This window comes from Neodiprion lecontei, chromosome 3 (assembly GCF_021901455.1).
Source record: "Neodiprion lecontei isolate iyNeoLeco1 chromosome 3, iyNeoLeco1.1, whole genome shotgun sequence".
Classification (NCBI taxonomy): Eukaryota; Metazoa; Arthropoda; class Insecta; order Hymenoptera; family Diprionidae; genus Neodiprion; species Neodiprion lecontei.
Window position 1 is genome coordinate 27,138,612 of NC_060262.1, and position 19,419 is coordinate 27,158,030.

The 19,419-nt window shown below is 37.0% G+C and overlaps 3 protein-coding genes across 11 annotated transcripts in view; 1 reads left to right on the top strand and 2 right to left on the bottom strand.

The window, feature by feature from the left end:
• The first annotated feature begins 959 nt into the window (after nt 1-959).
• Nucleotides 960-7,550, top strand: LOC107219863 (serine protease gd). 7 transcript variants are annotated; one of them, XM_046734750.1, is made up of 8 exons: nt 960-1,147; nt 1,283-1,417; nt 1,521-1,684; nt 2,584-2,817; nt 3,117-3,282; nt 3,415-3,813; nt 4,652-5,019; nt 5,329-7,549. In XM_046734750.1, exons 4-8 carry the CDS (start codon nt 2,599-2,601, stop codon nt 5,599-5,601), a joined length of 1,425 nt encoding a protein of 474 aa, XP_046590706.1. In that variant the 5' UTR covers nt 960-1,147; nt 1,283-1,417; nt 1,521-1,684; nt 2,584-2,598; the 3' UTR covers nt 5,602-7,549. The 7 variants fall into 7 exon arrangements, with proteins under 7 accessions (XP_046590706.1, XP_046590709.1, XP_046590707.1 ...); XM_046734753.1 differs by having other exon boundaries at nt 961-1,147; nt 1,283-1,440; nt 1,521-1,667; nt 2,590-2,817; XM_046734751.1 differs by having other exon boundaries at nt 961-1,147; nt 2,590-2,817.
• Nucleotides 7,551-7,596: 46 nt separating this feature from the next.
• Nucleotides 7,597-14,122, bottom strand: LOC107219888 (PAX-interacting protein 1). Of its 2 annotated transcripts, XM_046734737.1 has the most exons (10): nt 13,871-14,122; nt 13,290-13,474; nt 12,069-13,134; nt 10,508-11,924; nt 9,621-10,065; nt 9,282-9,466; nt 8,744-8,985; nt 8,377-8,646; nt 7,976-8,180; nt 7,597-7,727 (listed from the first exon to the last, which is right to left on the bottom strand). In XM_046734737.1, the coding sequence occupies exons 1-10, from the start codon at nt 13,964-13,966 to the stop codon at nt 7,654-7,656; spliced, it is 4,185 nt and encodes a 1,394-aa protein (XP_046590693.1). In that variant the 5' UTR covers nt 13,967-14,122; the 3' UTR covers nt 7,597-7,653. The 2 variants fall into 2 exon arrangements, with proteins under 2 accessions (XP_046590693.1, XP_015513725.2); XM_015658239.2 differs by having other exon boundaries at nt 10,508-13,134.
• A 2,239-nt stretch (nt 14,123-16,361) lies between these two features.
• The window catches only part of LOC107219889, a 67,888-nt gene continuing 64,830 nt past the window's right edge, over nt 16,362-19,419 (bottom strand). For both annotated transcript variants that reach the window (XM_046734735.1, XM_046734736.1), the window contains 2 exons: nt 18,802-19,278; nt 16,362-18,238 (listed from right to left, as the gene is read on the bottom strand). In XM_046734735.1, coding sequence (XP_046590691.1) covers nt 17,627-18,238; nt 18,802-19,278 — 1,089 coding nt within the window. In that variant the 3' untranslated portion in view covers nt 16,362-17,626. The remainder of the gene's footprint in view (nt 18,239-18,801; nt 19,279-19,419) is intronic.

Below are 19,419 nucleotides of genomic sequence, written 5' to 3' on the forward strand. Positions count from 1 at the left end.
GTTACTACATTATTATACAGAAAGAATGTTCAACAGCAATTGTTGGTCTCAGCCGTTGTACACATAATCACATGTGTATGAATATCCATATGCATACTTCTAATGTGGTACTTCTCCAATTAGTCTAGTAATCTATGAAGTCATGTGTGAGGCAATAAGAATAAGGAAACGCGATTACGTGCACGATTTCAGCTTTTCTTTTTGTGTTTTCGCATATATCTACATAGGGCAATGCAGATATTACGTCGCAATGCATGTTCAAGTTCTCTATATTTACTCTCATCCGTGACGACTTGAAACCAATATATGCATAAACAAAATCGTCATTATGGATGATTTAAACTATAGTGAATAGCTATAAAATGGAAACACAAAGAAACAGGACCATTATAATGAGTAATAATAGTGCGTTCGATATTTACATCTGCTTGCCCGATTACCTCGAAACACGACGCTTCTTCTTTTTCCTCGCGACGCGTTTAGGGGCGTTTTTTTCTCTTCCGGCGACGCGTTTCGAGGTGATCGAGTAATCAGACGTAAACATCGAACTCAGCTTGAATTTTTTATGTACAATTTTTCATATTTTACGACAAATTTGTTTTCAGAATATCGGCAAATATATGCAGTTGTAACCTGTTTCACATTAGACCGGAATTTGTAATCGAAATGAAATTACGACGTTTTAAACTGTCATATTCGTGATGGATTTTTATAATTATCCATTCATCTTACAAATGAAACATGTGAATTAATTTTGGGCATGAATTATTAGATCTCCAAAGTCCAGATTTTCCGTAAACTCTTTCTTCAACGACCAGAAAAACATTTCCAACAAAATGAGCAGTTTGTACACGTCAATTGGATAGAAGACAGGTTCTTATGACAATAAGACGGGGAACCCCCCCCCCCCCCATAATACCGGGAGGACTGGACCAATGTGTCTGCTTTCAGAGTTACTCGATACAAGTATAAATTGAGAAATCCTTATACGACAGGACCGTTAACAACCAGAGCGGTAATCCTGTTATAATGGTAAACATCATGATAATCACTCAGTAAGTCCCCAGTACATAGCAGGATAGAGAATTGTGCGGTCTTCTGGTATCAACATTGAAGCAACATTGTGTATGCGTCGTTTTGATCATGCGTAGGTACACAATATAATATTAAAAATCCGTGAGAATATACAATTGCGGGGGATACACGGCTGTGTGTTTTGTTTTTACTTATCTGCATCAATTAGTCATATGGAGACGTTCACGTATGCAAATACAAAATGCAGATCGGACAAGAGCGCGACACAATTCCCTTCTTTGACTTTCGGCTGGAAGACGAAACCGCGCGATCTTTTTCCTCTTGTCGCTGTGCAGCTGCAGTGTTTCGCAGTACATTCGACCAGGGATATCTCGAATCGACGGTGAACCTTAATTATTCAAATAAGTATACAAATAAATAATAATAATTAAAAAAAAAAAAAAAACGGTCGGGATAACGCAGCTATTTCACGTTTCAATCCACAGAGAAAATCGGAAAAAACGCGATTGCGATGCTGGACTGAATATTGTAGTGAAATGCTAGCCGTGCGGATTACTGCTTCATATCACGCTTCGTACATGATGTTTAATCTGGATTAGACGAAAGTGATGAAGTTACAGGATTGATACGTGGTAAAATAACATTGTCTGCAAGTATTCAATATTGGACTAACAATTGTCTACTCTTTACAATCATGAATCAAATTAGCCAGTGTATTGAGGTCAGAATTTGGAAAACAGGTTTCACTCAAGCTCATTTTTTAGGCTGTTGAAAAAACCATGCTGTTTACGCAAATTCTAAAACCGTGGAATTTAGTGCAAAACATTATAGTTAACATGATCCATGCTCGTGTTATATTCAAAAAGGTTTTTTAAGATTAGGCGGCAGTGTAAAAAAATATGCATGTAGGTGAGATGCGAAAAAACAAACAAAAAAAAATGATTTTGACAAACATTATTCTTCTGTGAAAGAAAATACATCAGTTTCACCGAGTTTTTTTTATAGTCAACGTTTATCTCGTGTTGCTATGAAAATATAGAACCCTTAAGGTGCAGCTTATTTGATAAAGTGTCTTCGCGATGTGGTATTGAATTACGAAATATCTTTACGTGAAATTAATTTGTTATTAGTTTATTGTTGAAATCTAGAACAAATTTGAACGGAAAATTATTAGCTGACTGTTTTGCAGTATGGGAGAGTTCGGGCAACCGCTTTTTTTCAATTTTTATGAAACATCGTATTTACTTTACAAATTTGTTTAGTAAAATTTTTCGTAAGGGTATATACGCTATAATCTCTTGATCAAATACAAACTCATTGGATCAGGTTTGACCATAACTTTTTTCCAAATATTATAAATTTCTGGTCCTTGCGATGAAATTATTATAAAAGATTATATTCCCGTTCTGTGATGATCATTCGAGATAAAAGCAAGGCCATTACTCACGTATGTATAAACGTATAAGAATGGACTTGTAGTTTTACTTCTGACAATTAAATATATAAAGTAATCATTTAGTTGCGAAACTAAAACTCAATCAATTGTGGATACAGTATTTCAGAATGCACTGCAAATACCTAGTGATCATAGCGTTGGGACTGTTCATCCACCTCATCGGAATAGGATTTGGTCAAATTCATAGTCCATGTCCAAATGTCTTTCGATATGTTAGAAATGAGACCACCGGAGACATTGAAGGTCGCATAGAGATACATAATGTCCCAAAAGGCGTTTCACTACATGTCATGATGAGATTAAGCGTTGCCATAGGTCTTCCTACGGTAAGATATTATTATGTGAAATGAAACCAAATGTTTTCCGGTAGCACATTTATGGAAGTGATTTTCACTAGATGTCTTCTGAAATTGAAACTGGTTACCAGTGGTCAGATATGATTACAATTTTCATGTTTGTGTTCAATACCCACCCGATCAATGTTTATTTTTTAAGAATCACGATATTTATTGTTTTTGTGGAGATACGTGCTTGAAAATTGTACTTCTCGTAACCAGCTAGGAAGTGCGACAATTTCAAGAAATTAGCAGTCAGTTATGATGAATCAAGGGTTTTTATCTTACAGAACTACGTAGGTAAGCTGGAATTAGCAGAGCGAAGGGAATTAGCGGTCAAGGCAGTACAGCAAGGCAGGCCCTTGAATTATCGCTTGCATTTTCCACTACAACATCCACTGCCGCTTCTTACGAGAATTTTGTTCAATAACCAGGAGTATTGTTCTGGAAGACGAGGTAATAGATTAATTCAAATAAGTTTGTTAGTAATAAATGTATGTAGAAATTTTCAGCCTGGATTGAGAGCCTTAGAGGTATACCTTATATTGTAAAAATAAAACGGATTCAGATTTCCAAACTCTGTTCTAGCAATTGGACCAATTGTTACATCGATTACATTAGAGCACATTTTATATCCTCCTGGGATAGTCCCTGATCAACCGCAAAATCCGCCACCACAAATTGAAGTGCAAATTTTGAATACGATGCCAGTAACGTCGTCAACTTTCGCACCTTCATTTAGTGAGAGCGCGGTGAATATGACAGAGGCTTCGTTGAAACCCATTGCATCCGATATATTGCCACGAGATTCGGTAGATGACAATATTTGTGGACGTTCGAGTAAAAGTGACATAAATTTATTGATTTCGAAAGGAGAAAGAACAGAGCCTGGAGACTGGCCCTGGTTAGTTGCGATTTTTGTGTCAAGAATCAAACTGGAATTTCAATGTGCCGGAAATCTTATTAGCAACAAACACGTACTTACAGGTAAGTGAAAATGGCGAATCATATGGCAGGATTAAATTTAAATTATGGGGCAACTATATCAATAACATTTGATTACGTTTTATTATTCACAAAGTTTATACGTATTGAAACTTGAAATATCAGTTTCGTTATTTAATTTAACATTACCATTTTTATACATTATATTAGATTACCGTTTCAATTACTTTATCTATATCTCTTATAAAAATAAAGTGGAATTTATTTGCTAGAGGTTCATATGTATTATGCAATTTATCATTGATCTATATGATGAAAATCTCTGAGATGGTACCGACTGTGTGAGATAAGAGATAAAATTTATAATATACAGTACACCAATTCACCATCAATGTGAATCACATACAAAAAACAGTTAATTTCTCAATTTTCATTCATTATAAAAACAATAATATGACAACTGTATAAAACAGGCATGTCAAAAGCATTGTCATACTATTTTCCGAGAGACCGAGAACCACTTAATTTCGACAATTCAAGAAGATAACTAAATTTAGATTTTTTTTCTCGTTTTAAACAAGCAACTTCAAGGGCGTACTCTGGTCTACGTAAATTAGCATAGGTAGAATTCTAAAAATACGAATTTGATAGAAACGAATTCTCGATTTTTTATCGAGTCTTGTACTCTGCTGACACGGAAATATCAATATTTCATGTTGAATAATATTTTTAATATTATTATTATGGATTCGTTTTTCTTTTATATTTGATAAAGTTGATGTGCAAATGAAATGTAAAACTAGGCTACTTGGATGCCGGATTAACATGCTTGATATAAAACTTGCCTACCACCAACGCACATATTTTTTTCTTTTCACAGCTGCTCACTGCTTGAAAAGTGGCAACGGCCAAGAACTGCCGGCGAGTACTTTATTGGCAGTCGTTGGACGGTATAGACTTCGGAATTGGGCTGAAAAAACCTCGGTAACATACGAGGTATCGGAATTTGCATTGCATTCCGAATACGGCCGTCGCGGAGCACTTTTCGATAGTGATCTCGCAGTTATTACACTGATGGAGACAGTCACATTTGGAAATTTAATTTTGCCAATATGCTTATGGGCCGGACCTACCCAGATTGAAAGTGTTGTTGGCAAAACTGGATTTGTTGTTGGGTGGGGTCGAGATGAACTAGGAAATCCAGTCACAGCAGAACCTAGGATGGCCAGAGTGCCTATTGTATCACAGGTAGCAACCATCATTGTTTTCTATAACACATAAATATTGTACAAATTTTTTGAATGCTTGAGTGTTTAAAATACACAAGATTCTGCTTTTTAAGCCTGCTCTTTGTTTTTTATGGTAAATTTGGGAGTAAACAAAGAATATGAAGAAACACTTAAAACAGTATGTATTTTTGTCCAAAGATAAATCTGTCTTGGGATTGACATCCGATCTATGAATTGCTTGAAACGTTGGAAGGAAATAAATAGTTGTTAGTTCAGGATTAAAGCAAGCATATGGTAATGGCATTAGTCATTTTTTTTCTTCTTCAAGGAGGATTGCTTGAGGAGCAATTCAGATTTTGCGCAAATCACTTCAAATCGAACCTTCTGTGGAGGGTCGCAAGATGGTAGTGGACCTTGCAATGGCGATAGTGGTGGAGGACTTGTATTGTATGATTCACACAAGCAAAGATATCACCTACGAGGAGTTGTGTCACTGTCACTACTTGATCGAGATACAGGGGCATGCGATTTATCACAATATGTTGTCTATACAGATGTTGCAAAATACTTAAATTGGATCCAGCAGCAACTTGCAACCTGAAGAACATACGCATTTTTGTTTTCGGTTTACTAGGAAGAATTTGCTAAATTACCAGAATTTACTAATATCTCAAAGAATTCTACGTTGATGAATTGTTCGCCCTGATTCACTAAAAAATGATTAATGTTAGCAATTATCTCATTCACTCCAAATTTTCGCTAGTAATTTTTATATTCTATTATACTTTAAGAAATAGTATTTAATGTATTTAATTATATCCGTTATAGGCAAAACATATCAATACAGCACTACCTCGTTATAAGAGAGTGTTAGGGCGGTTAGGGGAATAGGATTCCAAGAAATTTGTCGCCCGAGCATTTCTCCACTATTGCCTGGAGAGCTCAGGAATCGCACGTGTGTGAGTGTGTCGATGATCATCACCACTGCTCGTTACAAGAGGATAAGTTATGTATACGATTACAGTTTCTATTAAACACATATGATTGCATAATTTAATACGCGCCAAAGTTGGAAGACCTCAGATACGGAAGTAGAATGAACGAAGCTATGAAATACACTCTAACGGGACAAAGGGGAAATTCTCTTATATCGAGGACTCTTATGACGATGTAGTATTGTATTTATAAAAGCTTCAGCAATTTATTGCAGTAATGATATATCAATATAGGTCTACTTTTCATTGTAAATAAGGTGTAAATTTTTTTCATGACCCTCTTTGACAATTCTGTAAACTATACTTGTTGCGGGTATGAACAACTTGTGACTAAGTAGTACGTGATTTTCAATACATTTAGTCTGCACTGATTGAACTAGTATTTATTTATACTTAAACTCTTCGATTTGTAACCCCAATATCACCGTACAGGGAAGTGAATGCCTAATGATTACTCATCAAACACCTAACCTTCGTAGCATGCAGATGTGTAGGTGTGAAAGAAATCTTATAAGATTTTTCGCAATTCCGAGTTCACCAAAATTTCATTTTCCTTCTTTAGACCCCAACAACATAAATATTAATAAATGATCATAAGGTTATACTGCTTAAAGGTCAATTCTATGTTAACTGTTTCACATCAGTATCTGAAAGTACAAGATTTCATTGAAACTTGAATAACTATCCAGTTGACTAAGAAACAAATGTCAATTTTTGAAAACTTTTACAACTGAAAAAGTGCCACTTGTCAAGTTTTAATACTTCGAAAATTCATATCTCGGAAATCGCTAATGATAATACCAGTTTCTTCATTTTCTTCAATGCAAAAAAGTTCATAGTTTGAAGAAAATGATACATTTTTGAAACACTCTAATGTTTACAGTCAAGTAACATTTTTTAATTATGAACTGAACATAGCTATGGAAAAAATACAATAATAGTCAAAGAAAAATGAGTTACAAAGAAATATATCGAAACTTGATTAAATTATTCAGCAGCATACATGGCCATTAAAACAAGTTCATGGCCGTGAGAGAATAGCCCGATCATCAACTACAATACCAATAATCATAAAAACAATATAAGGTTACGTTCATTGTTCTTGTTAACTTGTTTTCAACAATTGCAGCACTACACGCTTTGCTTTTATTTATTCCATCACCATAAAATTAAGTGGTAATCACTTACGTTTGTCCAGTTCTTTTGGCACCATGACTCCCTTACAATTCAATTTGGAAAAATGAATTACAAGGAACAATTCCGTAACCGTCAGTAAAGGGAGGGAACCAGGAGGAGGCAGGTTGACAAGAACGATGAACTTACCGTGTGTGCTAACATAGCGCCAGTTCAGCGAAGATGAAAAAAAATACATTTTGGTGTTGATAAAGCATATCCACCTAACAAAGTCCTTTTACCTTTATTCACTTTTTCGACTAATTTTAGTGTAGACGTACGTTTTACGTGCTTCTGTATACGCCCTTTTACCACCAAATTCGCCTTTTTGGTGCATATGTCTTTATACCGTTTAACACGCGATTTATTGTCCCAATAAAAAAAAATAAAAAATAGGCTCGTAGTTTTTTATCTATAGAGAAACTTACCACTGACTTCATAATTTGGCAGTAAGGGAGTCAATACAGTTGTTCTGGCTGGTCCCATCATATTTGGCTTACATCTGGCTGAAAACACTGCCGCGCCACGGCTTCAAAAACAATTCCAGCACTGAACACACCTGTGCGATAAGGATGAAACATTTTTAAATCCAGCTAATATTATTTAGTTCAAGTTACAAAATATATCCGTTTGTGAAGCTGTTGTGTTAAAAACGAAACAGAAACGTATGTGATGACACTAAACTACAATTTGCTATGGGAAATGCGGGTTCAGGTTACATAGATTTTATCACATGATTTCCTTATTCAAGAAAAATTGGGTGCAAATGTTTCATGTTAGATGTTACAAATGAAATGAAATACTTACTGATATTAGCATGTAAAACATCAGCAAGCAGATGGAGATCGTTTTCATGAGTCACAATAATGTAAGTCAGTCTGGTCGCATTCAACTCTTGTATTTGGCTCAGAGATCGTCTCGTTTTTTCTATTGTGCCACCTGCACTTTCAATTATTTCAGCGAATGCCGATGGAGACGGTATAACACTAGGTGTTACATAAAATATCCTACCCTGTATCGAAGGTAAGATATTCTTTATTATTTCAATCCAATTTATTTCTCGGAAGCAGAAAGAAAAAAGAAAGTGGAGATATTACTATGGAAAAAAATAGAATTATTTTAAACGTTGATTAGATGGATGGAAGACTAAATATCAATTGAACACTATGAAAAAAAATACTTGTCAGTTATGAAATTCATATTTGTACCTTAAGTACACTTCCTCTGTTGGGGCTGGCAAGGGCTTTCTCAATGTTGCAGCTGAAATTTTTCTCAAATTCAAGGCTGCCGAGTACATAAGGATTCTCATCTACGAACGTGTTCTTCGTAAAGCAATCAACGAGCCACTGTATCGTAACTATATGCTGACAATGAGATATACAACATAATAGTTTTACAGTACGAAATGGTGCAGACATAACAAGGTGTGTCGCATCACGCCAATTGACAGCCAGGGCGCCACCAAGTTCTCGGATTCTCTGTTAATGGAAAACATCAATGAACAGTTTAATTCAATTATTTGATCTATGAATGTGTCGAGAAAAATAAAAAAACTAATCAAGATGTACATATCACCTTTGCATATTTCCTAGGGTTTATCCCAGAAAATAGTATTCTAGGCTGTTTATCAGGTGGTGGTGGGTCTGGATTGCTAATAACTATTTGTTCGTCAAGGCCCAAAAGATGTGGGTCTTTATTTAGTAACGGCCCATCTAATCGGGGCTTTTTGTTTTTCCTCATTGCATTAGGACCTTGACCAACTTGTTTGACTTTGTCATAAGATTCTTGTGTTATGTTGATTGGCATTTTCCAAGCACCTGCCCAGAAAGTTTAAACATCATTCATTTCAATTATACAACCCCAATACATATTCAATATTTTCGTTTGTTAATCCACAGAAGTTAATTAATACTTTCACAGGAACAAATAAGAAAATTATTCACCTAGAAATTTTCCTTAGAAAACTACAAAGTATTCGATGTACGACTGCTGACGATTGACTATGACACTTATAGCATGACTGATATCAGGGATACTTGATTCAGTAGTGACTCACTGGTCTCAAAGTTTTTATTTGTGAGTTGATTTCTTCGTTTAAACGTCAAATACATACCCATTAGATGAGGCACTAAGGAATAATCCAGTCGGAATGGATTGCCCAGGATGAATTGCTGGTATTTTGTGGCTTCAGGTTGATGAAGCGCGCTGGTTTGACCACACAACAAATCAGTCATCCACTGTGCATTAACTACTCCAGTCTGCCATTCTCTGGCTTTTTTGTATTTTGGTCCATCGGGTCTGAAATTTGAAAATAATTGAAAACAATTCTCCTTGAGCATTAGCCACCCAGAATATCACAACCCCTGTTCATTTCTCGTGGTTAAACGTTCTCAAACGGTCATGAAAAAACAGTAATATCTGCATGAAAATGAACCATGCATTGTTGACCTACCTTCTACAGATAAGCAGCGTATTGTGTTTAGAGAAGTAACTAGTATGTTTTGCTCCTAATGCTTCTAGCATAAATTTAACCTTAGCTCTTTCTTCTCCCTCAAATCCAGAGTAAGACACAATGTGTTTGGTGCAAGGCAACTCTTGCAAGCCGAATGGGGTGGGAAAATGCAGTGCATGCCAAGGTGGTAAAACTTGCTGCTTTCCAATAACATCGGACAGCCAATGTGCACTGACACAGCGCTTAACTTCTCGCAGAGCTTGGTTCACTATCGGGTGTTTTTGCGTCATGGCTAAGATATGAGTTACACGAGCGCAATACTGCGTTTCGACTTCCCCCCCGTGTCGCTCAATTACTTGCTTCCAATTTAGAACCTCATCTGGCTGTTGAGTATCGTATTCAACGATTACAAAAATGCAACCAAGAAGAAACAAGTCTGGTGGTACTGTAAAAGAGAAATTTTACGCATTAGTTTCCAATCAGATGGGCATTGCTTATTTTAATTCAGAAAACTGAAATACGAGACAGTATCAGTTTCCTAGATTTGGCAGCAGCAATATAGAATTTGGGGTGCACTGAACTAAATGTATTCTCATTTTTTTTTTTTTATCGGATGCTATCAGAAAGTATAAAAATATGTTTAGTGAAGTTGAACACTACCGAATCAAGTTAATATTCACTCCTTGTAGATCAATTTAATTTCGAATAAAACTTACAGTTTAAGAAATTTATCTATACTTTCAAGAACTTGTCATAAACTTCGGAAGTGGGGTTAAAGAATAATTTTACTCATATACAAAAATCTTTCTAGTAAAAATTGCAGGGTAAAAAACTGCTTCGGTTCTGTAAAACAGTCCCGAAGATCTTCAATAAATTACTATACATACATTTCAAGTTTGGATTGTGTCCGTAAAACTGCGCTCGTGGTGGCGGAATAGCAACTGCATATGGCATTTTTACAGGTGCACCTGGCGGCGCACCGTTTGTAATGTTTCCGAGTGTTCTTCTTTGATAAGCGGCTAGCAACTGAGGGTCCTGCGAAGGTGGCGGAGGTGGTCTATGCTGAGCAGTCATCAACCGAAGTTGACCAGCAGCACTACCTTCAGCAGCACCGCCTTGAAGTCTACTTGTAAGCATGTTGGCAAGTGCCGTTTTTGTTTTAGCATTGACAACCAACTGTTGATCAGGTGGTATTTGCGAATTTCCTGACAACGGCGTTAACGGAGGTTCTTGTTGTGGCCCTTGCTGCTGTTGCTGTTGCTGTTGCTGTTGCTGCTGTTGCTGCTGCTGTAAGTGTTGCAACTGTTGTAATCTTGCTATTTGTTGTTGTTTCTGCACGTGCAATTGAGTCAGCTGTTGCTGTGTCAGAGGTTGGCCCTGCTGAAACACCTGACCAGGTTGTGTAGTTTGGCCACCTGGGACAGATTGGGCTGCTTGTACTATAACTGGATTTGATGAGTTTATTGGTGTGAGTGCCGGAGGCTGAGCACCCGGTATCATTGGTTTTTGTCCTGGAGCTGGTCCTACTTGAGGTCCCATCAACTGAGCTCTATGTTGTTGCTGAACCCATTGCAATCCTCCTGGCTGACCTGGTTTTCCAGGACTCCTGATAACTGCTATGTGAGGCCCTTGCTGCGCTTGTCTATTTTGCATTTGTCTCTGCAATATCAAATTCCGCTGTTTCTGTATTTTCTGAATAAATTGTGCTCTCTGCGTCGGGTCCATTTGTTGTAAATGTTGATGAGTTTGCGCATCAAGTTGTATTAGTTGTCTTGGAGGATGTTGCGGCTGCTGGGTCCACTGACCTCCAGGTCTTTGCTGTTGGCCAATTTGTTGCTGTTGCTGTTGCCTTTGCAATTGTAAATGATACTGTTGTTGTTGCCATTGAGGATCTCGCTGAACGATAAGACCCTGTTGATTTTGTGATATCAATTGTTGTTGAGATGCACTTTGCTGTTGTAACTGTCCGTCTCTAATCACAAATTGTTGCGTACTTTGAGGGGCTGACTGTTGAAGCTGTTGAGAAATTTGTTGTATTTTCTGTTGTTGCTGTTGTTGTTGCTGCAGCAAAAGTAACTGTTGACGCTGCTCGTTAGTGAGCGGTTGTTGCTGCGGAGTTGATGGTGGTGGCGGCCCTAATTGTTGTGGTGGCGCCAATTGTTGTTGTTGCTGTTGAAGAGCCAGCTGTTGTTGTTGAGAAGATAATTGTAACTGTTGTTGCTGTTGTGTGTTTATATGTTGTTGCTGCGAACCCAATTGGTGTTGTGAAGTCAACTGTCTAGGCTGACCAAGTTGTTGTTGTTGTTGTTGTTGTTGTTGTTGTTGTTGTTGCTGCTGCTGCTGCTGTTGTTGTTGTTGTTGCTGCTGCTGCTGCTGCTGCTGCTGCTGTTGTTGTTGTTGTTGTTGTTGTTGTTGTTGTTGTTGTTGTTGTTGTTGTTGTTGTTGCTGCTGCTGTTGCTGTTGTGAAATTAACTGGTGTTGATTTATTTGTTGTTTGTGTTGTGATGTTAATAATTGCTGTGCCTGAGATGGTAGCTGATGTTGAACCATTTGTTGTTGTTTTTGGGTAGTCAGTTGCTGCTGTTCCAGTTGTTGTTGGTGTTGTTGGTTGATCTGTTGCTGCTGCGCTGCTAAATGTTGTTGTTGATTTAACTGTTGCTGTTGCAGACTGAGGTGTTGTTGACTCAGCAACTGCTGTTGAGATAACTGTTGCTGCTGCTGTTGATGTATCAATTGCTGTTGCTGAATATTAATTTGTGGATGTGGCGCTTCGTGTTGCTGCTGCTGCTGGTGTTGTTGTTGTTGTTGTTGTTGTTGTTGTTGCAGGACATTTTTCATTTGAACATTATTCATTTGCGATGTTTGCGGGTGCCAAGATGCCGAAGTGGAAGTATTTGGCACATTACCCGACGAGACATTCGTAACGTGTGGTAAACTACTCTGAGTTGTTGTCCGTGAGAACTGCTGCTGCATGTTAGCTGCACTAATGGTGTTGGGCCCTTGTATACTAACCTGTTGCACAGAAGTTCGTACAGCATTATAATTTTGTGCAGATGTTGAGGTAATTGACGTATTAGGCTGATTCCAAGGCATCCGTTGTTTCAGTTTTTCCAACATTGCCTTTGTTCTATCCTGTTCCTGTTGAACCGCATTCAGCTCACAATCTTCATCCATAAAGCCAGTAATAAGAGCAGTCGAACTATTTGGTGATGGATATACTAATAGTCTAGGATGATATTCGATTTCACCAATGCGACTTCTATTTCGACAACAGTCCGTTACCCAATCTGGCGTGACAATTTTAATGCGGTGTCTTGTAGCTGCTTCGTACTTTGCGCCGTCAGCTTTACCAATCACTAAATGCGTACAGTGGCGATCTAATCGTAGCTGACATTTGCCACCTTGAAGCGTTATCATAGCCCAGATGGACCTGCTGTCTGCACGGCTTACTTGGGAAACACATGCTCTTACATTGGAGAATAGTTGGTTCTCTTCCGGAGAAAAATATTGCGGTCTAAGAAATTTACGAATTAAGGATAAAGTATACACAGACATATAGCATTCAAACAATGATACAATAAAGTACGTAACAAGAAATAGATCAATTGAAATTTGGAAATATTATCAGTTAGGAGACATAAATCCAATATGGATAGCGTAATAGGATACAGGAGTAGTTTCTTGCACTTGACAGAGTACAGAATCCAGTCCTGCGTAACAGCTGGTATCTCGTAAAGATCCTTAGCTTCAGAGATATCACTTTCCAATGCCTCATGGCCCGCGATAAGATGAGTTACAAAATCGCTGAAATAATTAGATCGTTCCGCTCCCCCTTCTTGCAATAAACTTAATATCTGAAATGAAATAACGGCGAAGATAAATGTGCTGACAGAATTTACATAGATCTCCTGAACCGATGTGGTGCGGTGCTTAGTTTTGATCTATCGATTGCAGTTCAAAGTTTTATAATACCCTAACCTACCTACCATAACTAATTTTTTCAAAACCTTACAATGTGCTCATACAAGTGTGCATGAGTAAGTAAAAAATAAATAAGCTGTCAAATGTTCTGGTTACGTGAATATAACTCGAATGTATTCATGAGATTGGTAAACTGCTTATAGACGCTTTGTTGATACGTCATTTAGTTTCGTAAATGCAAAATATCGAAATTATCGCGCGTAATATTAGAGAATATTTGAAAGCTGGCAGTGCTTAAAGAAGCGGCAATAAATATTGAGTTACTTCACCTTGGGGTCTGCTTCACCGCTAACGTAGTATTTGACGTTGGCAAACAAGACTGGATCAAGTTTTAGCTCGTCTAGGCCAGCTCTAATGTCACCCATTATTTTGAATTATCGAAATTTTTTTAGCTACCACTTACACATCACATATTGTACTGATAAATCTGACCACAAAATGTGAGAAAACGCGGGTTTTCATTATAAAAATACGTCGCGTCGCTTTTGTTATTATTATGATTGTGAGGTTATGTACCTTACCCGTTCCAGTCGAGGTATCGTAAACTGCCCACTCGGTCCTATCGATAGTCGAATGAATTGTCGAACGTTTTTGAATTCAACTTATTCACAGGTATACGCACTGAATTTCCATCGGGAATGCTAAACTGCTATTTGGGAGTCCCGACCAGCGGGATGCATCACATGCAATCCGTGCGATCTTTGGCTAAAGGAAGCCACGGTTTCGGAGTATCGGCGAATGGCGGTACTTGATGAACCAAAGCCTCCAAATAAAGTGATAATACGCAACAAATTTAATAGGTGAAAGTTTATATCAGCCGTTTGACAGATTCTAGAGTTACTGTTGTTACAATACTTTGAAAAACGATGTGGCGTCTCCACATGGGACTAGTTTTTGTTCTTTTTATTGAATCATTTCTAATATAGTAGATTGTTAAACACATAACGTCAGTATTCCATAAAGTCATGTTGTAATAGTACCAAATAGAAATAATAATGTAGCACAATTTCGAATAACGTAACATCGAATTTGACCTTAACGTTTGGCGTATCCGGTTAGACGAGAGGGGATCTTCGACAAAACTTAATATGCAATAATTAAAGACACAGAACGTCAAAGATAAAAATTAATAAATTCAAAATAAATCAATGTAAATATGTATAAGGATTGAAGAAAAAAAAATGAAATGATCGAAAAGTACATTGGAACTTGCATCAACGGGAGATACCCGTAAAGAAAGAAGAATTCCGTCGCTTTTCTATACGGTGTCCGTCTGAACACATTTGATTTAAGTTGCGTAAACGGGACGCTTGCAGATGAACAAATATGCGAATAATACAAATACTAACGTTCGAAATTATTTGTCGTCCCAGACAATAAGAAATCACAAAATAGAACGAGTGGGATTATTACGGCTAAAGGAATGAACGATATCTGTGTTCTACTTCGTAACCTACTGATGTAATGTGACTTTTGCTGTAATGCCTGTTTTTGTTCTGAATGATCAAAGGAATATGGGAATTATAAACATTTTTTGCTCTGCATATTGAAACACACTGTCACGTTGTCATCTTAAGCACGTGCGATTATGCCTTAAGCTAATTACGAGCTGACGATTATCAGTGTTTTTGATCACACAGAGATCTTTGTTGCTACAAAGATTGCTCTTGGGTTCTCAGACCCAGGAGCTGCTCGAAAAACGCGAAAACGTTATAATCGAACGCAATTATTCTTTCTTCATTACTTCACAATCAAAGTCTCTGAATTTGAAATAAGTTTGTATGTCATATGGATTGGTTACATATCAAGTGAAGTAACGATATAAAAAGTTGCACAAATATTGATATTGTTTCGATGATGATAATTGAAGACACATTAATGTGAATTACTACTTAAGAGTGGCATTGAAATGGAAATTCATTTGCGCAGGAGCAAAATAGAGGTTGTGTCCGTAATACAAGGGTTCAGGATATTATATAAGTTAAAAAACACAATAGAAAAACAAGAATTCCGGCATACGCGCTTTAATCATTTATTCAATTGGACTTACAAAAACATTAATGCATTCTCTGAGTTTGTAACTCGATTCTTGTCGTAACGATGTAAATCATGTATATATATATATATACATATATACATGTATTATTTCAGATTTTTATCTCATCTTTAACCCGTGCCCCAAAAAGGGTGGATTTCCACATCAAATCTGCCGAACGGATTTAGACGAAATTTGGTACAGAGGGGTTTCCAGGGTCGCTAATTACGAATCTGAACCAAAAATTTTAAATTTCGAGTGGCAAATGCAATATTGTGAATCAAAATCCCAAAAGCCACTTGATATTGCCATATTGGCTCCATTATTTAGAATTTTGTAATTTCGAGTTCAGCTTCGTAATCAGCGACTTCGAAAACCACCGAGTACCGAGTTTTATCGAAATCAAATGACTCTGGATTTCACTCCACTATATTGGATCCGCAATTTTGAATTTTCAAATTTTGTGTTCAGATTCGTAATCAGCAGTCCAAGAAATTCTCCTATATCAAGTTCCATCTAAATCCGTTCGGTAGATTTGATGTGCCGTTGAAAGAACACGATACTTGATAAATTTTAAAAAAGTTATAAAAATGAAAAATCAACTCAGCGCGATCTTCCAAACAACGCAGAACGCTCATCTTTGCACAGAATGTTTCTGTTAATCACACACACACCACATTCAACCCTTTTTCAAATCCTGGTCACGTGGAAAATGAAATAATCGGTCCTCTGAAAACAATGTTTATTTTATTGTATATTCTTTTCATCTGTATCGAGGTACATGTATGAGCATCTAAAATGCACTCTGTGTTCATTAAACCCTTCTCTCTTGCTTATCAATAAATAAATAATAGGCTAGTATGTACAAGTTTTTGATAGTTTTTTATTGTATTTAATTTAATTTAATTTTTATTATTTTTTAATTTTCATATGAATTTACTTAATATAGTTATTTATTTAATAGGTGTGTTTTGTAAAGACTCTAGAAATATTGAGCTTGGTCTGGTCAGTATACATAATATATTTTATTTTCTTTTCTTTTTCTTTGGTTTAACTATTTTATACTTGTATTTAAAATTATTTTATTTAGTTCATGTAGTACTCGAAATATTTTTTGTAGTGCAGCTTTTCCAAAATAAGATATTAATTGAATGGCACGTACAGGAAAATCCACAAGAAATAATGCAATTTATAAATTTCTTTTCATCTTTGAATGTGAGATGAAATTGGTAATATTATAAGAGATATTAAGTAAGTATTTTGGTACAATTTTGGCTCATTAATTATGTAATATATTAATCACATGATAACTATTTACCTTCTTTAAATCCTAATTGAGCCGAATTGTAAGATATTTTTGGCAACACTTCTGGCACTTTTCTGCATATTTAGCTTTTGGCTGATTAGCAAACATTGCTAATTAAACGTAATACTTGTCTTTGAATTTTTTTTATATATTTTGAAAGAAAAAAAAAAAAAAAAAAACAATGCTCTGACCGACGACGCATAATATTTCAAAATTAAGTGTAAAACTTTTTTACGTTTTTATGCCATGTAAATCAGCTACTTACATGCGGTAGAAGATAGTTATGGAATACGAAAATATATCTAGGTACAAAATAATGAAAAGTATAGAAATCGTTATGGAAATGACAAAGATGTTTCACGAGGATATTGATCTTGCTCAATCTACGCGAGAGAAATAAATTCGTTAACAAAAATGGGTTTGTTTCTGACCCGTATCGTACTTTCATACATGTATATCTATGAAAAAAATACAGTCCCAGGATAACTTTCAGAGTCCTACAAATTGTTTGCTGTATCCTCAGAGCATGGTCTCGCGACAATTGTGTATATCCTTGCAACTCACACAAGGATAATTGTTATTACAAAAAGCTGCACTACCCCGTTTGATCGAAGGACATGGCTGTTCTCTGGAATCAGTTGTATTTGAGTAATAATACAATACTTCTAGAATTTTATTAATGGGCTAGGAACCTGGACTAGATCCTTCGCTATTTCTCCGCCTGGCCTCCAATTCTTCAGCCAGCATTGCAACCTCCCAATTATTATGCCCGTCGTCCTCATCGTCGTCAACGTCAACGTCATCCTCGTCGTCCTCCTCGTCGTAATTCTCGTCAGTCTGACGATGATCAGATTGATGTTGACCCTGCTTCTCGTCTTCGGAGTTACTCGATGGTTCGTTGCTCGATTCCACGTCTATTACCACGTCGTCCCTCCACAATGATTGCGGACTGATCGATCTAGGCAAATCTTGCAGCTCTAACGTCTCCTCCTCCGAATGATCCTCCCACGATCTTCTGTTATGCGTCGGCGCCATCGAAGATCCCCGTCTCATTTCCGGTTGGGCTGTCAAAACCGTGTCCACCGATCCATCTCGCATGAATGGATGATCCTCAGCTATGTCTTCTTCCATAGACGTGTCGGGTTCGGTACTGTCCCGAGATTCGTCTACGTGTGGATTTTCACGTTGCTCCAGCTCCTGAATTCTTGCCTGCAATTGGGAGATGATCTCGTCTCGTTTTCGAATCTCCGATTCCAATGAAGTAAATTGACGTTCAAATTTACTTTGGATGTCTTCCTAAAATTGTAAAATTTCGACAATCTTTCATATTCAGTATTCGGAAGGAGCATTCGGTGTTTTAATTACATTCTTGCAATGTGACTCAGTGTTAGGATCGATAAAAACTAATTTTCTTTCATCTGATATCGCGATAATCGCTTCCATCGTAGTGTATCGCAAAAATAGAGAGACTCGCAGAGCACGGACTTTTATCGTATAAGTCGTGTCCTTTACACGTTTTTTGAACAAAAAGGTAAGAAGCCCAGACACCATTTATTACATTTTATTACATGTACGAGGGAGGAAAATATTTCACGAGTGTTTTTCTTTTTTTAGCAAGTATATAACCTTTACATGTGTACGACGAGGTGTGCCGACTATAGAAACATTTTCATGCACGTATCATATTTATAAACATATATATAGTCATCGCACATTAAGCATGAAATATGTTTTATTTATTTATTTATTTATTTATTTTTTTTTGCTGTACGAAGAAACGAAGGCCACAAAAACACTGGGCGTGCCAAACGAATCGACGAGACATGCGAAAAGCGTGTATATCCATGACAGATACTCACTAATCGAGCCTGAATCACTTCGCGAATCCCGGAGACAAGTTCACCGAGGTATTCATCCTCCCGTGCTCCTGAAACTATTTGGAGAATGTTGCCACTGCTTATTGGACGGAAGTTAAGCTTACTAGTAGGAGGCGGTGGCAGTGGATTCGGTTCTTGTGGAAGTGGCTGATGTTGATGATCCCCGATAGCCGTGTTATTTGGTTGCTCGGACGGCGGGCTCTGCAGAGTATATTTATTAAAGGTAACGCTTTTTGATAGCTTGGAATGCCTCGCAGCGTAGCCTTCGATCGTTGGTGCCCGCATCAACTTCCGTAATTCGGCGGTAGCCGTTTTTTTGTCTGGTATACTCGTGGTCGAAGTTTCCGAGCTTCCTGTCCTACTTTCGGCTGACAGTTTTTTAAGTATGCTTTTCAGATTCCGCCGTTCTAAAGTTTCATTCTCGGGTGAAAGCTGATTTTGGAAAGTGATTGCCTGATCCTACAAAACAGTTTTTATCGTCAGCTGATTGAAACGGTATTATTTTAGCACTTTTTGAAACAGTTCTATTTTAAGACAGAAATTCCAAATATCACCGTGACTAATAATTTTTTTGAGAAAATCGTTTATATAAAAGTTGCA

Bases quoted from the DNA above. Each gene is read 5' to 3' on its own strand.
- LOC107219888 (XM_015658239.2), bottom strand. From the start codon at position 13,966: ATGGGTGACATTAGAGCTGGCCTAGACGAGCTAAAACTTGATCCAGTC. The intron at 13,475-13,870 runs GTGAAGTAACTC...ATTTCATTTCAG, and splicing joins GCGGTGAAGCAGACCCCAAG to ATATTAAGTTTATTGCAAGA. The intron at 9,467-9,620 runs GTAGGTCAACAA...TTCAAATTTCAG, and splicing joins ACGCTGCTTATCTGTAGAAG to ACCCGATGGACCAAAATACA.
- LOC107219863 (XM_046734750.1), top strand. From the start codon at position 2,599: ATGCACTGCAAATACCTAGTGATCATAGCGTTGGGACTGTTCATCCAC. The intron at 3,814-4,651 runs GTAAGTGAAAAT...TTCTTTTCACAG, and splicing joins CAACAAACACGTACTTACAG to CTGCTCACTGCTTGAAAAGT. The intron at 5,020-5,328 runs GTAGCAACCATC...TTCTTCTTCAAG, and splicing joins GAGTGCCTATTGTATCACAG to GAGGATTGCTTGAGGAGCAA.